Source organism: Penicillium psychrofluorescens, assembly GCF_964197705.1.
Source record: "Penicillium psychrofluorescens genome assembly, chromosome: 4".
Taxonomy (NCBI): domain Eukaryota; kingdom Fungi; phylum Ascomycota; class Eurotiomycetes; order Eurotiales; family Aspergillaceae; genus Penicillium; species Penicillium psychrofluorescens.
The window spans coordinates 1,012,914-1,030,054 of NC_133442.1; the positions used below are offsets into that span (position 1 = coordinate 1,012,914).

At 51.3% G+C, this 17,141-nt stretch overlaps 3 protein-coding genes across 3 annotated transcripts; all 3 read right to left on the reverse strand.

The window, feature by feature from the left end:
* Window positions 1–182: 182 nt before the first annotated feature.
* Window positions 183–7,267, reverse strand: PFLUO_LOCUS6112 (THO2 plays a role in transcriptional elongation; the record flags this gene model as incomplete). Its single annotated transcript, XM_073783626.1, has 2 exons — window positions 183–2,361; window positions 2,430–7,267. The coding sequence occupies 2 exons, from the start codon at window positions 7,265–7,267 to the stop codon at window positions 183–185; spliced, it is 7,017 nt and encodes a 2,338-aa protein (XP_073640162.1).
* A 3,723-nt stretch (window positions 7,268–10,990) lies between these two features.
* Window positions 10,991–11,977, reverse strand: PFLUO_LOCUS6113 (uncharacterized protein; the record flags this gene model as incomplete). Its single annotated transcript, XM_073783627.1, has 4 exons — window positions 10,991–11,347; window positions 11,413–11,593; window positions 11,650–11,844; window positions 11,922–11,977. The coding sequence occupies 4 exons, from the start codon at window positions 11,975–11,977 to the stop codon at window positions 10,991–10,993; spliced, it is 789 nt and encodes a 262-aa protein (XP_073640163.1).
* A 1,969-nt stretch (window positions 11,978–13,946) lies between these two features.
* Window positions 13,947–15,494, reverse strand: PFLUO_LOCUS6114 (uncharacterized protein; the record flags this gene model as incomplete). The annotated part of the gene is made up of 1 exon (XM_073783628.1): window positions 13,947–15,494. The coding sequence occupies one exon, from the start codon at window positions 15,492–15,494 to the stop codon at window positions 13,947–13,949; it is 1,548 nt and encodes a 515-aa protein (XP_073640164.1).
* Window positions 15,495–17,141: the final 1,647 nt, after the last annotated feature.

Sequence of the window (17,141 nt, forward strand, 5' to 3'; positions counted from 1 at the left end):
TCAATTTTGTTCCATGGTGGTAGCATAATAAAAATAATACAGTTGAGGAAGCTCTCGCCAAACACTAGCCACGATGCACGAGATAAAGCACGACGAAATACTCAAGACATCTTAAAAAGAAGCGGCAACATGCCGGGGGGAAATGTACCCAAACAGTAAAGTAGAGGTCAAATCAACCATCATCACCCTCCACGCCGAGGACGTTTATTCTCACTTCCAGTCCTCATACCCCAGCCACCATCACCAGCACCAGGACCACCGTCAGCGCCAGGGCGTCCACGCTTGCGATGTCCGGGCCCGCTGGCTCCATCGCGATGATCCCGCTCACGGCGCTCGCTTCGGCGCTCGCGCTCACGATCGCGGTTGTCGGACCGGCTACCCCTGTCCCCTCCTGCGTTTCGGCGACGGTCATTTTCATCAGGCGGAGGGGGGCCGCCCGGAGGCGGTGGTGGCGGCGGAGGACGCGGAGCGCCCCCTGACGATGGAGGGCGAAGGCGGCCTTCTTGTTCGTGCGGATTGTTGGCGCTGGGCGCGGGGGAATTACCAGCGTCGGCGGACCCAGTGTCGCGGTCGCGCCGGTCTCGACGGCGCAATTCCTCGCGTGAGCTCGGGACTCGGCGGAGGGACTCGCGTGGCTCGGCGGGAGGACGGTCTTGGTCGCGCTCTTTATCTTCACGGCCGGCACCACTATCACCTGCTTCACTGCGACGGTTGCGTTCACGCTCATGGTCTCGAGGTCGTTCGCGGTTGTCGTCGCGCCGGTTGCTGCCGCCGTTGGTGTTGGAGTTGTCGCCGCCCTCGCGCTTGCGGTCTCGTTCACGGTCACCGGTTCGGCCGGTTCGTCGGGTCTCGGAGCCAGTATCATCGATCAAGTCACCACCGCCTCGGCTACCTCCACTTGCTCGACTGCGCGCGGACCCGTCATCTTCGATTGGTCCCGCGCCCATGGGCGGACGATTTGAGGACTGCGGAGAAGGAATGTTCATACTTCCGGATTCGCGCCTTGAGCCCCGTCCGCGGGGCGATGGGCCAGAGGGAGTGCGATCCACAGGTCCGCCAGATTGCTGCTGAAGCATATTGTTGATTCCTGCAAACCGCTTGTCACCACGACGATCACCACCAGATCCCTGCGGTCCACGCTGTATGGATTGGTTCGACGGTCCAGCCCCGCCACGAGGTCCGGAAGGAGGTGCCATAGGAGCAGGAGCCGATAGTGGTTCTTGGACAATGTGCTTTAACCGATCGGGATGAATACCTGAGGTATCAGTCGTCGGAGAGGGCGGTGCAGCAGATGATTGTTCAGGACCGCCTCGCCCACCTTGTCTACCGGTATCTGGTTGTCTACCAGGCCGTTCAGAATGCGCCCCAGGGCCATTACTTGGAGTAGAAGGTGGAGGTTGCTGGCCAGAGACATTACGCCCACGCGCATTTCCACGCGCATTTTGGCCTCGCGGTCCAGAAGGGATATCAGGCTGAGATTCCGGGACTTGGCGCGGACCTTCTAGACCCAACGCCACAGCTCTTGACTCAGGCGGAGGCCGGTCACTGCGAGGACCTCTTGGGAAATCCTCATGGCGAGAAGGAAGTCGGTCTGGCCGGTTAGGCAGATTGGACCTTTGCGGAGACGGGCCAGGGCCAGGGCCAGGACCACGTCGGGGCCCATCACCCATTCGATCAAGGCGTTCAGCCATCAGATCGCCGCGAGGAGGGAGGTCGGGTTCATGGAACGCATCGGGACGCAGACGTCCAGAGCGGCCAGCAGGCCAGTCAGGATCGCGCGGCAGTCTCCCATCGCGATAGCCAGGCCCATGCATGGGCTCATCGAGCGGTGGCCGCATTAGGAAATCGCGGTCACGCTCATTGAGGCGCACAGGGCCTCGAGGGTCGCCCATAGGGCCATCAAATGGGCGGCCGTGGTCAGGCCCACCGCCATGACGACCGCGAGGACCAGGTCCGAAATCAGGATGTCTGTCTCGACGGTCATCCATCAGCTCAGGACGAGGAGGCAGTCTGCCATCGCTGTGCCGTGGAGGTCGGCCAGCAGGATGGTTCTGTTGTCGGAGGTTGGCATTGGATGCAGAACGCTCGAGATCCGGACGTTTTGAGTCTTGACGGCCGGAGTCAGCCCGAGAGCCTGGACGTGGTCGCACAGGAGGCTCATTTGTAGCACTTGTCGGGCGTTCGCCGGGAGTAGCATCGGCGCCAGTATCCATGGCGGCAGGAATGGTGTCCACCGTAGACTCGGTTTGAGATGTAGACGCAGCCTTCTCTGTCTCCTTCGCTGGCACATCGGCCATCTTCGCATCCTCGATCTCACCATCCTCCACCTCCACCCTATTTTTTGATGCGGCACCCTCGGAGCTGAAATTCGAAGAGTTAGCGGATTGTGCCCGTTAATAGTCCCGAGTGGTCCTGTGCGAAAAGCTTACCCATGAGCCCCAGAAGGAGGCTTGAATTCGGTTGCATCAGCATTGAGCGGAGTTGGCGTGGCTGAGTGTGGTCGCGGAGTCCCAGACTTATCGGCGGTAGAACCTGCCTTGCCCTGGCCAGCACCGGCCTGGGCCTGGACAAGATTGAACTCCTGTGGAAGCATCCACTTCTTCTCCCGCCGGTTGAGATCACCGATCAGCGAAGCAGCGGGGATCTTGACGTCGTCGCGTTCATCGGTCTTGCTCAGGGTATTGACGGCGGTCAGCATGTCACGACCGATCCAGTTGACGGCAGGGAAATGTTGCACAACGGCCTTGAGAACGCTAATGGCGTTCCGGATGTGCATGTACTCGCCCCCGTTAAGACAGGTCTTGAGTGCGTTGGCGAGCAGACGATGCCACTTGTAGAGGAGGCGGCGGAAGTCTTCAAACTCCAAGAACTTGACAGGCGTGCCTTCGGGGTCAACGTTCTTTGCAAATCCGGGGAGGTCCCTCTTGGCGCCGAATGCTTCTTTCTCGTAGACGGCTTTGTCAGCGTGCCATCGGCTAAGATCACGCAAGATTTCGTTCAGGAATCGGCCCAAATTGTCTGCTTCCTTTGAGGTGCACAAAAAGATAAGAGCCGTGAGTCGCTGGTCGCGGAAAAGCTGATCCAGCAAGCCGACGGTTCGGAAGTTCGGAGTCCCCGAACCATGCAGGAACTTTAGCATCTTGAAGCAGAAAAACGCATCAAGCGGCGACAGAAGCAGTCGGGGGAGGAGACACTGCTCGAGTAAAGCGACATTGAGAGCATCGTGCTTCAGACGCATGCCAGCGAACCAACGGTCTTTCTCCTTCTGCAATCTGGTTCGAGTCTGTCCATATGCCTTCAAATGGCTCTTGTTCTCTTCGAGGATACGATCTTGCAGCTGGGTGATCTGCCGCTTTTCTCTATCCTTCCGCTGCGTGCCAGCCAAGCTGAGGTCGGACCGATCGTTGTTGATCAGGACGACTCGGCGTTTCTGTCGATCGATCTCGTCTTCATACGATTTTTGAGGAACATGCACATCGTAGAGAGAAAGCTGCCAGAAGGTCGCGTAGAACTGCACGCCTACTACGTCCCACGTCTCCGAGGGCAGGGCAGACTTGACATCATCCATCAGTTCTTGCATCACAGGATTTTCAGCCAGTGGCTCGACGGTGACCAGAGGAGCAGGGTTGGAATCATTGCCCTCAGTGGCATCAGTAGTGCCCCTTTCTTCCTTATCGACATCCATGGCGTTCTCCGTAGTAGCTTCTTCTGTCTTGACAGACGCCACGCCATCCTCAGCGGTGTCCATTTTATCCTCATCGGCAGGCTTCGAAGTGGTGGTTGCATCACCAACAGCTTGTTTGGTGGCAGCTTCTGTTTCCTGCTTTGAACGTTCGATATCGGTTATCTTTTTGGACACACTGACTCGCCGAATCCAGAAGGCGATTTCGGGTTGGATACCGAAGTCCTTGATGAGAGCAGAAAAATCCGGCACGAAGGAATCGAATTCCTCAACCGACAGATTGCTGCGAAGAAGGTCCAAGTATTGGGTGAGGATGCGATGAATCTCGTCGAAGATGTTGCCCAACAACTTGAGCTCCGAGGTTGACTCGTTATAAACACAGGTCAGTCGCTCCTGTGCGATTGCAACCAATACCTGGCCTGCAAGCCGAGTCTGGGTCAGGGACTTTAACAGACGCCGAGAGGTGATCTTGGATTCGTGGCGCTTGTCCAGCAGTTGCAAAATGGTCTGTGATTGAAGAACGTCTCCACCGGCCATGGCCTGGATCTGGGCATCGTTAAAGTTGGTGTCAGTGATAATACCAGCCATAGAGCTGATCATCTGCTCCAAAATAATGAGGTCGGTGGAATTATTTTGTCGCAGCTGTTCCACAACATACTGCAGAACAGGTGCGGGATCCATCACAGAGTACCGCTTGAAAGTTCGACCCGCAAAGGTAGACAAGGCGTTAAGCCATCGACTAGCCAGCAATCCGCCTTCCTGCACACGACTCCGTCCCTTTTGGCCGAGTGAATTGATGAGCGACCACGTCAGGATATCGTAGCCAAGATTGGTGAAGTAGCGAGCACACTCGACAACAACTTCAATCAAGTTCTCGTAGGACTCGATCTGACTGATGGCGACATTGATGACGATTCCCGGGTTCGCATAGGCTATCTTGGCCAGTGCGCGAGCCATTGGTTTAATGTTGGTCTTGCTGAGTCGCTTGAGGACGTCCTTTGTCTCAGCTCTGGCCAGATCAAACGCCGATTTGATGTCCGGGAGCCGCGAAGTCTGTCCCTGATACCACTCGGCGTACATATTGTACCGAACTTCGCGAGGGTAGAAGCTGAGAAGGTCAAACACCTCGTTGACCACACCAGGGTTTGCCTCGGTTAAGCTGACAGCGGGCAATAGCAGACGCTTCAAGAGATCTCGCCACCGGGTCCTGTTCTTGTCCGATCCATCCTTGGCTAAGCTGTCCTTGCCAATTCGCGCAAGTTTCGTGAGCAGGCTTGCGTCATGTCCGATTTTGTGGCCGGACAAATTGAGGAAAGAGGAGCAAAGAGCAAAGACATCATCGACGGACTGACAGATGGGGATATTGTCCGCCCAATCGTCCCAGTAGAAGCGGTAATCGGTGGCATCGTTTGCGTCTTCTTTGTCCAGTTGGGCCCAGCGCAGGGTTCTTCTTGCCGGTGGAGACGTAAGGCGGAGCTGTCCTTTGGCCACTCCACTTTGGTCCGGATTCAGGATCTGCTGCTGTTGGGAGAAGTCATCTGAAGATGACAAGGGGCGTAGTGGAGTGTAAACTTTGCTGAGGGAGTGATGGAGGATGCGATGAATGAAACCAGGTATTTCAGGGTAAAGGTCCAAGAGCCAGGGAAACTTGCTCATGACGAACAAGGATTCGGGGATGGCACCGATGACGAGAAGGCTTTTGAGCAACAACACTTTCTGATCCTTGGGATCTGGGAGATCATCCCCCGCCTTGGTCGCAGCCGTTTTCTCGGATTCCTGGTCTTTTAATGGAGTTGCCCGTGAGTCCGATTCGCGCATGCGAGGCGTGGGGAGAGTGTCGTCCGATAGGGCACCAGCTGTCATCAAGGCGTTTATACCACCTCCTGGCCGAGCCGCTCGTTCTCTCTCTGCCTTCTCCTCCATCTTCTCGGTTTTCAAAGAATCCATCGAATCATCAGGTCTCCAGAGATGGGCATAAAGATCACGAAGAGAAATGAAGCCCACCTTGATGAGCAAAGCTGCCAGATAGATGAGGTTGTCCGGAAGAACGTCAGATTTAGAACGAGCAGAAGAGGAGTAGAATCGAAGCTTGAATCCGAGAAGCTGTGCCGCGACTCGGTTGCCCTTCGGTGGCAGCGTCCCCGTCTCCTCAATCCATGCTTTCGTCGCGTCTTCCCCCTCAGGTAGGCCGGTGGTTTGAGGGAGCGCCTTTTTCAACTCATCTTCTGAAAGTGGTTTGCGGCCGATTTCGAAGAAGGCCCGAATCCCGACCCCACGCACTCGGTCCCAGAATTCTCGGTCTCGTTGTTTGTTGGATCGCACAATTGCTGTTCGGTCTTCCTCGGTAGTTACCCAGCCACCAGACCCGGGGAGAGCCCAGTTCGGTAGACCTGTGCCACGACGGCTTTCGGCACTATGGTATGTCTCTTCAGTCGGCCACCAGGAGCTAGCCCGTAGTAGCTTGACAAAAAAACGGTACTGTTTGACAAGGACCGCAGCGAAAACATCCAAAGTCACGTCGAGAACACGCCCAACATCCATGTCAAACGCACCGATCATAGCCTTGACACGTTCGAATGTGTCTTCGACCACATCGCTCGAAGGAGGCTCGTTGTTGCTTGTGGTGAAGAGCTCCGTCAGGAGCTTGGAGTATCCTTCCGATTCCTCGCGCAGCAAGTTGTAATTGGACTGTCGGTAAAGCAAATTCGTTTGCTTGCGAATTCCCATGCGCGCGAAGGTTTCGCGGACCAATCCCAACGACTGTAGCAAGGGCGTATCCAGCTGGAGACGCATCAGAGATGGAGAGATTCCAGTCGCAAACACGAGAGGCTTGAGGGCCGGATTTGACGTGTCCGCATCTGTCATGATGGAAAGGGTATCGAGGAATAACGAGCGCGGATCCAGGCCAGTCTTATCACCTTCCATGTCAACATTTTGAAATACCTCCTCTCCACCTATGATTTCCTTCACGGCTGTCCCCGCATCGAATGGAGACAGACGGCCATATATCGCGGACCGGAGAAGCTCCTGGTAAACCGATGCCAGCCGCGCCAGATCCTGCTGTACGCGGGCCGCGGTGCCCTCATCCACGACCTTCTGTTTGCCTGTCGATGTCCATTCCTCCACAATATTATCCATCACAAATTCGTAAGCGTAGGGAGGAGGCGGAGCGGAGGGTTGGCGCGAGGCAGGAGTGACGGGCGCAGGAGACGGAGTCGGCTGCGGTGCTACCGAATCGCCATTCGCTCGCGGTATCTGGGTAGAGTCTTTCGACGTAGTCACAGGGGGATGAGACATGGGACCGGGCTCGATATGCTGCGAGCTAGAAAAACTCTGACTATCGTGAGAGCCACGACGCGAGCCTGGCCGGCCACCTCCGCGGGACGAACGTCGATGAGAGTTGTCGCGAGGTTCGGAACCGTCTCTTGATGGGCTAGATTGTGCACCGCCGGGGTTGGCAAGGTGGTGGGCCATGTTGAGCGAGCCAGGACGATGGGGCGAGGGTCTCGGGCTATCGTTGCCTGTGGAATCATTGGACCATGAACGCTCGCCGCGCTTTCTCTTGCCACTGTGCCCGGGCGCCATGGCGGATGGAGAGCAGCCGGGTTAGGCGCGAGGCGGAGACGGTGGGTTGCGATGCCCGGAGGATGCAGCTCATGGGGTGGTTGAATCTGCAAGGACGTAGACAGAACGATTAGCGATTGTGGACAGGATAGGAGAGGGCGTTAGGTCGGAAATTGGGAGCAGGATTGAAACATACCAACGAGAGGGCTGCATGGAGACGAAGGAGAAGGGGGAGGTGGTGATGGGCGAGAGGAACGGGCGCAGGGTGGAAGGATGAAAGACCTAAGACGGCAAGGCGAGCTCGTAGGGTCGCCGAGTGCTGCCTGAGGTGTCGAGCGTGCGGCATTCAAGACACAATGAGAATGAACTGTATTGATCAATTGTTACAATTTGATCAATAAGTGTTTGTTTTTATTCACACTCTGAAATTAATTTAAAGCGTATTCAATAAGTAACAATTATTAGAGATCTACGGCACGTTGCATAGTTCTGCTTTGCGACATACACTCTATACTGGGTAGGTCCATAATTTACTTCCCAAGATATATAATACCGTAACATGAATAAAGATTGTTTGATATACATAGGAAGTAGACGTATTGGGCGGCATTTTCTGGCTTTACAGGAAACACAAGCCTTAGTCCTCTCTTCGGAAACCATGAATTAGCCCGTGGAGCCATTTCAGATTTATTATTCGGGATGGCGTCTGGAGTCCAGAGGAGAAGCACGTATTGGTTTTTGGCCGACGCCGGGATGGAGCGTTTAAGAGAGAGACGCAGCTGAGAATTAGACAGTGCTTTCCAAACTTTCCAATTCAGCGCAGAGAACCACTCCTTGGATGAGTCTACAACGAAAATTAAGTACAAATCCCCGTTTCCTTCTCTGCTTGTATTCCCTCGACAGATTCCTCGGATTGCTTGTCCGGTCGACCGTTTTGTGCATATTCAGACAGAACTTGTTTGGGGATGACCACATCTTCGTCGCCATTGAAATACTCCGTCTCTTTGATTTGAAAGGCTGCAATGTATGCAAATATAAGCACACCACTTGCATAAAATGTTAAAATAACGGCGGCTTCTTTTATGTATGGGACTTGGGTCGAATCCACCCCGAAGCAAATCGCCTCTCCAGCGCCAAGGAAACCGCGGAAAACGCCCTGTAAATCATCGAGGATTAGTAAATTTGTAGCCTATCCTCAATTGAATTATTGAGAGGAGCATTTACCGCATAGTTAGCCGACTTCTTAGGCGAATTGGTCAGTGCTCCCAAAAAGTACAAGACTATGTACTGCCACAGCGAGCCAGTGACCCAGTTCAGAACAAATAGAACCAAAATTGGCCAAAATCCTGAATCCGTCCAATCCAGGCCACTTTCGGGAGGACTCTGACGATTGTAGTTTCTAACTCGAATGATCTCCCAGATCCAGGCAGCAATGAGAGGAATGCCAACCATGCCCAAGCCAAAAAAGGCTCGGTTGCGTCGCTTCCAGTTCTTGTTATCGAGGACCTTCTGTAATAGGATACCGCAGGGGATTTGCACGACGACAGCGACAAAAGACAACAGGCATCGGGTGCGTAGGTTATTGCGGTAGGCATTTACCGAGCCACCATATACAAGGAAACACTCGGCGGGAAGAAAAGCGGGCACCTGGATGAGTCTCAGCTTTATGAAACGATGCTTGCATCATTGATTAAGAGTGCCCACCATTATTAATAGCCTCCAGTCCCGGAAAATTTCCAGATTTGCTTTGAGTTCGTCAACAAACCCTCGAGACTTGATCATGGCCACTTGTGTACCATCATCTCGGATGACACGAGAAGGAGGCATCAACAGTAACGCAGCGCAAGCTCCAATGCCCATGATTACCATGAAGGCAATGTAAACGGCTGAGGGAACACCAGTAGTCTCATTCTGTTATAGACGTGTCAAATCTCTACCTCGAGTTCGAAGCAGGCCTGCGTGACAGGACTCACCGAATTCCTATTGATAAGCAAGGGGATAATCCCACCAATTATCGATCCCACTGCCTGTAGATTCACAGACATGGTGATAAACGATCCTCGGTCTCGTTCTTCTGAATAGGACATCGCAATCGCCCCCATTGTCACGTATATGAGACCTGCGGAAATTCCATCGGCCACGCCGCCGAATATGGGAAAGCCACTTTTGCCTGTATGGTCGAAGTACATCAGACTGCCGACGTAGATAATATATCCGATAACTCCTAGGCAGGCTGTGATAGCCGGGCCCACGGTATTCAGGATAGATCCTCCGAAGGATGCAGAAAAGAACCACACCGTGCATAAGGTCGCGTTGACCACTTGAACCGTTTGAGCTGAATTAGGCCTGCCACCTCCTGCGCCGAGAAGATTCAAAGCAACATAGAGACCGGCTGTGACCCCGACAAGGCTGCCCATGAGAACACTGGTTCAACAATCATCAGCTTAGTCCAAACAAAGAGACAAGGGAGAACAAGGTGATGTCAGCAACGGGGACCTACTTTTGCCAGTAAGGAGAATTGAGTCGCAACTCTGGTAGAAAAGGTAGCTTCATGCTCCTTTCGTAATAACGAACCATCGTCGAGGGAATGTCCTTGTTGCTTTGATTGCGCTTTTGTTGTTTACTTGATAGCAGCACTGCGATCGATCTAGTCAACAGAGGCACCTCAGGGGTCAAATATATATACGAAGATGCCCCAATAGATTACGCCACGACTCAATCACCGGGAGAACACAAATCATGTCTCATATACTACAACGTAACTCAATGAGCATGTTGATAAGTAGCTTAAGCTAGAGTGGGGAATGTAGATCCGGGAGGTTGCGCTCATCTCCTATGACCCACCGCGCGATTTTCGTATCTGCGCGCACTGCCGTTATCTAACCCGTACCGGCCTTGTTAGTTGCGCTCATCTCCGCCGCCAAACAATGCGGGGAAGGAAATAAGGGATTTATGATAGCATAATCTACTCGCTATGGGAGGGAATTGCGAAGGACACCACAGCTTTTCCTAGGCGCACCATAGTACTATTACCTTTTGAATTTGGTCTCTTCTAAAGTCATATTTAAGCGTAGAATATTGAGCTTGCTAAGCTTTTAACATTCCTTCCAATACGAATAACATATCCCTTGTTGAAGATCACATATATTTTTTTAGAAAAAGCATGTGAGCCTTCAACTCGAGAGGTCGCTGGATTACCTAAGTGTAGGTGTTGTTATCTCCGCGAAACTATAAATTTCGTCTCTAGTTTATTAGATTGGAAGATACTGACAATTATGAATCCATTCAATGAGCGTGCACCAGAGCGCTCATAAGTTCCTCAGTACTACGTATATCTGGCTGTTCTATGGCCTAACTCGCTAGTAACAATCACTGAATTCTTCAACAAGACCACTTTTCGAGCATCCTAGGTCGGATGCGATTTGCAGAGCAACCCATCGGGTGATTGAGGCAAATTGAGAGTATGTTAATTGACTCAGTTGAAGACTATATTCAGTATTTAACATATAAGGATCTGCAGGAAACTGACAATAAGGCACCTGATTGTTCGATGAGACCCAGCCATCATCTATCATCAACAGCTGTTCAGAGAGCAGTATAAGTCCCGGAGCTATCGCAGATAAACCTTCAGACACCTCCTTCGACAACAGCCCAGTAAGCTTTCCGGACTTAAACTCATCAACCATTTGCTCCATTGTCACCCACTCCACACCCTCATGCGAATTGATATAGTCAATGATTCTCTCATGCCATGAGAATCACCTGCGGCTTCCCGCTGACTTGCGGATGAATAGTCATCGGAAAGACGAAAGTGTCATACTCCCGATAAAAATAATCAAACTGACTCTTCCAGAGCTGTTCAATTACATCTGGGCTCACATATCCTTGGGCACTGGCTGCTTTGAAACTGACAACAAATGGTGGCCAATCATCAAGGTGCCAGTTTGCTGGAACTTCGACCACGTTGCTCGGGATTATCTTGGTCATGGGTTCCATCCAGGTCGAAGCTTTGTTTTTGGCGTTGGTTTCTTTCCAGTCTTCTTCGCCATTTGGGGCATAGTAAAGCTGGCAGTCATGGTGCATGAAGGAATGATCGTACTCCTGTCAAGAAGTTGGTCAGTATTTTTGAAGGCTTCTACCTGCTTCCTTTTCCTCGGTGTTCTTACGATGCCAAACTCTTCGAGGATTTTGATAGTTTCTTTCGAAGTATCCCATGCCGGAGCGGTCCACCCTCTTGGTTTCTTACCAGTAAACTTGGTGAGAACCTCGATGGATTTTTTCATAATATCACGCTGTTGTTCTTCGCTCATCGTAACAACAAACTCATGGCAATAACCATGGAGACCACTGTGAACAGATTAGCGCTCACACAAGTACAGACCCCCATGGGATAGCCCACGAACATTTCATGACCGCCGTCGCGGACTTTGTTCAACTGGCCCGGGAAAGATTCCACGGAGTGGGCCGGGACGAACCACGTTGCTTTGATGCCGTACTTGTTTAACATCTTCAGAATACGGTCAATTCCAACAGTGGCCCCGAAAATGCCCCGAGAGACATCAGTGGGACCGGCAGGAGCGCCTGAACAGGTATTGATCCTAGAGTAGTCCTGTCAACACCTCATTGCAAGAAAATACCCACCTTCTGCCGTGATGAATAGGATCAAAATACATACCAGCCACTCACTGCATCGACATCGATGCCGTAACCAACTAGAACTCTCTTGACCATTTTGAAGGCGAAAAAGTGATAAATCAATGCGTGAGGTTTTGGTCGGGTGAATAAGGCTTTAGATTGATGCGACACGAATTGAGATCTCGACTTTGGCGAGTTGGGGCCATCTACTTATAGTCGTTGATAGCGGCTTCAGACACTTCGAGCAATGGAACCGAACTAGCTCGCATCATCACCTGGTCGCATCTTTCACAGAGAGCGCTTATCTCCGTGACTTCAATTCCGACACCATGTGTCCTGATAAAATACTGTTGTGTTCGAATTTATTCATCATGCGCTTAAATCCGTCAATGGTGCGCTCTCCTCCGAAATTCTAACAAGTGACCACTGAGCTTTGGCTTCAATTACTGTGAGAGAAATGCAGTAGAGTAAATGGCTCGCAACTATGCTCTAATATTGAGCTATAAATTCCCAGGATAGTACCGCGTTGCTTATTCCACAACCATCAGTGACTTGGAAACCCAAACGTAAGCCTTCATATCCATATAATGGCAATCAAGCAGATCTTGTGCTCAGGCTCTCCCTATGAGGTAATTCTTGATTCCTTCTCGTGGATATTTCACATTGCTCATTGTCATTCAGATCGGTTATACGCATGGCGAACGTTCTAGGGAGGAAATTGAACGTGGAATTGCGTTTTACTCTGTCCTGTTTTTGGAGAAGAGCGGTCTGAGCTGGTCTCAAGTCCAAGATTTAGCCAAGGACTTCGACAACGTGATCCACAGCAAATGGCCTCGCATCTACCAAGAGCTCCAGGGTAATACCGTGTTCACACACTCCATTCCCGTGATACATGAATAACGGCCGCTTGCAGGGGTAGCAGAAGGCGCAGGTCGCAATATTCTCGATATTATCGCATTGAATGTTCGCTCAGAACTTGTCTTTGGACGTTTTAGTGACGGGTGCACCAGTTTATACTGCCAGGGAAAAGATTATGCATATATGGGCCAAAATTGGGACGTAAGCAAGCCTCTATTGTGTTTTTATCGCGTAAGTGACGGAATCTTGTTGACAATGATTCAGTGGATGGGAGATCAGTCTTCCAATCTCATCCAGTTGACCATCGTCCAAGATGGCCTGCCATCAATTCACATGGTCACAGAGGCAGGGATCATCGGCAAAATTGGGTTCAACTCTCAGGGTGTTGCTGTTTGCTTCAATGCGATTCGTGCCAAGGGTGTTGACAAAAACCACCTTCCGGTCCACCTTGGCTTGCGATTGGCACTAGAAAGCACATCGGCCGAAGCAGCGGCAGAATCACTTGAGATAATTGGCATGGCCAGCTCAGCGCACATCATGATTGGGGATGTAACAACAGCAATTGGCCTCGAGTTTACCTCTACCACGTTTGCCAGAGTACCCGTGAACGACAATGGGTTTGTGGTCCATTCCAACCACATGCTGTTGCACCATCCAAACATTTACGAGCCTAACTGGCTGGAAGACTCTCCTATCCGGATTGAGACAATGGAGAGGAACATTCTTCAGGCGAAAGAAATGTCGTGGGAAATCTTCAGCGGTCTGTTCGAAGACGAGACCAATTATCCGTGCTCGATAAGTCGGGCTGCAGAAGGTGCAAGTGACATTTCTACACTGTTTAACATCACATTGGATCTGAAAAGCAAAAGGGCTGTGGTGAAGGAAGGCAGGCCAATTAGAGGCGACACGTCTATGTCTAAACTCGACTTGTCATTTTAGAATTGTCTGTTTAGTATACAGGTGGGAATGGTTTCTGATCTATTAGCATTTCCCCTGTGTCTTTCTTCACTCAATCCACATAAGCTTTTATAAATCTAGAAAATTACTTGCAGTAGCATTCCTCTTTGAATCTATATTTCGTGTATGAGAGTCAAATTCAAAAAGGGTGACGGGAAAGGTAGGGTTAGAGGAGATTACTAGATTCGGGCGTCCTGAGACATGAACGGATGGTCAATCCACATTGCGTGGTCTTCTGCAAAAGTTCTCCTCAGTTCATCCCAAAATCGAACTCAGCATTCCAATCAATGGGAAAGGCGAGCGATAGTTCAGGGCTTTCATAGTCCCATAGTCCTGGAGCCAATAGTGGCCCAAAATCAATGCTATCTAGTTGCCACGCAGAGCAATATGTCATATCGTCATTATCCCCAAACGCTTGAATACGGCCATAAGGGGAGTCCTGGGAGATATTTCTCGCCGTTTGAATGGTATAGTCAATATACTCTCTCTTTACCGGCGCCATCAGTCGTTCGAACTCCTCAAGGCATCGTGATGCGGCCGGCCATCGCTCAGCAATAGTAGTGAAAAGCCGCGAGAAATACGCAATACAGTGCTCAACCTCATCTAGGCTGTATGTAGCCGAAATAGTTTCCTTGCACCGTTGGAGAGCCCGAAGGAATACAACCGCAGCCGAGAATGTGTGATAGCAAGGATGAAAGACGTATTTGCTGTTACCGAAATCGAGGTTTGATTGTTTCCAATAGCCATCAGCCACGCGAATACCCGCGTGGAAGGCCTTCATCAAATTCCCGCATGTCGGATCTTTGATTCGGGGGTTGGGACGGAACAATGTAACAATGATGTAGTCGCGAGCAATATCGGCATATAGACACATCTCCACCCATTGGGATGTTTTTCTGGAATCAGTATTGAGGGATGCAGACCAGTGGACCTCCTGATTCCACTTGTTAATTTTTGCCTCAGTCTCATCCATCCAGGTACTGAGAGAGGGGGGAGAGGGCGAGGTTTCTCTATAGTGGAAAAGTACCGACATAATTTCTGCCTCAATCTGTCGAAATTGCCAGATTCTTCGCGAAGCAAACTTGATGGCGTATCCGTCTAGATCAATACCAGACACTGATATAGAACCATCCTCGACTTCAGCCGGGAATGGCACATTGGTTCGAATGTAGTAAGAAGTGGAAGGTCTTAACAGTGCCGCGGAAGTAGCTACTTCCATTTCGTATGCGCACCAAAAGACCCTTCGTCGAATGTCCTTGGTAATTGGATCCATGCTCTGGTCATCCAAACTTTCATGATGCAGGCCCAGGTCAATACATGCCTGTGTCGTAAATCCGGATAAAAGCCACATATTTGCAGAAGTCGGATCCATGACTGTATACTCCAGTAATAGAAGGAGAGCCTGCAACCCAGCGATATCATTCGTACAGACTGAATGGATGTGTTGCATTGCCTCCTTTAAGAGGCCTGTTGCAATTGAGTTCGCCCAGGCTTGTTGAGTACGTGCCGCGGTAGTCAAAGAAATAGCCATGATGAGGCTGATAATGTAGATCTCTCGTGGAGTTGCAGAACCTCCTGGGCCCAAGCTCGAGGCTGAGTTGTGAAACACGGAATTGAAACATGCCACGACGTCGGCCGAGTAGAAGATGGGATACTTGACAACCACGCGGGTCATATAATTCTCAAACAGAAAGCTCGCTACACTCGTAGGTATCGATGATAGCCCACTAACCGACTGAGCGGTAGAATTGGGATCTGGCTGTGGATTATTCTCGTTGGGATCGGCTATCTCCGGCATAGTCGTTGATGGCAGCCTTGTGCCCGCAACGGCGCACCGTACCAACGGAACCGCGGACGTGAGGCCCAAAAATGGGGGTGTCATATCGCTGATGACTTGTTCAGCTAGCACTTTATCGATGCCGGCGTCGGTCGCTGTATCTAGGCAAGGTGCCTTCGCCTTGTCAAGTTCGTCTTCAAGAAACAGGACAATTGAACGAGGGGCGGTACGTTCTTTCGAAGTTCCAGACGCGACACATGGTATGCCGGCTTCGAGGCATTTGGAACAGCTAGGAGAGAGAGCGTCGCACTACTGAACCGTCATGATCAAAGACCTTGTATGTCGCAAACAAGGATGATGAGCCCGGTTGCTTACCATAATTTTTCGCTTCCGGCATCGCGCACAAGCTACCGATCTTCGGCGCACTCTCGATGGTACTTGTTTCACCGGCATTATATTAACACATTGAATTTGTTTGGCACGGAGACGAAGCCAACAGCTTGAGTACACGCGTTGGTGGACGGAGATAAGCGCAAGTCTGTAGGTCGGAGTAGATCGGACCGGATCTCGTTACTCTGGTATGTCTTATCGAGCCTATAAGCAACCCGCGAGCTTATCCCAAAACAGAGAAGAAATCCATGGGATGATCGCAGGACTGGAACGAGGATCCCCTGCCTTACCCCCGCATTTATAGCCGGATGTCCCATTGAGCATTTGTTACTCACGCATAAGAGCGCCGGTCTTTTCGCCGATGGAACATGGACCATCGTATTTACGTGATCTTGACGAGCTGCTTAGCTCGTTACCCGCATGTCGTCGCTGTAGACTAAACAAGCGAAGATGTGACACGCAATTGCCCTCGTGTCGTAATTGTTCCAAAGCGGGCATCGAGTGCGTGTTCTTTGACCACATCTTACAAGAAGATCTGCCAAGATCGTGAGTACTCAAACTGCTGCAATCTCTTCTTCTTCCGTGCTTAAGATCATCTTAGATATGTCTTTAGCCTGATACAGCGTCTCCAGAGCAAACAGCACGAACATGGCAGCTCCGGAAATGTATCTTCTCACCAGAACATTCCTGACGATTCGGCTTCCTCAGAGCCAACGGAAAGCAATCGCGGTTCTCGAACAAGTCGATACATGGGAAGTCTTTCCTGTTTATCGAAGCCCCTGTCTGTCGTGGATGATACTAGGATCCAAGTCCAACTTATCCCAGTTCTACCCACTATACACGTCGGAGAAGGACCGCACTGTGTGATCAGCCAGGAGACCCACGACTATCTTGTAAAGACTTATCTGACGGATATACACTGTCTCTACCCCTTCTTGGACGAGTCCCTGCAGTTTTTTTCGCCTGATTGGCGCATCGACACTGCCTCAACTGAATTGGATCCGCGACAACGCTTCATTCTAGAGCTAGTCTACTCAATTGCCAGCCACCACATCCTGGACAGTGTATTCACAGATCACCAGCGACATTGCTATCGAACACTAGCCGATGAATGTCATCGCCGAGGCTTAATGATTTTTGACAAGGTCACTACGGACATCAGCATCCCCGCGCTGCAGGCAATTACTCTAGCTGCGTTACACAGCCTTTTCTCTCCGCAGCAGGGTAATTGCGGACAGCTTATAGGGCTGGCTGCGAGACTTGCGATTGACTTGAGTC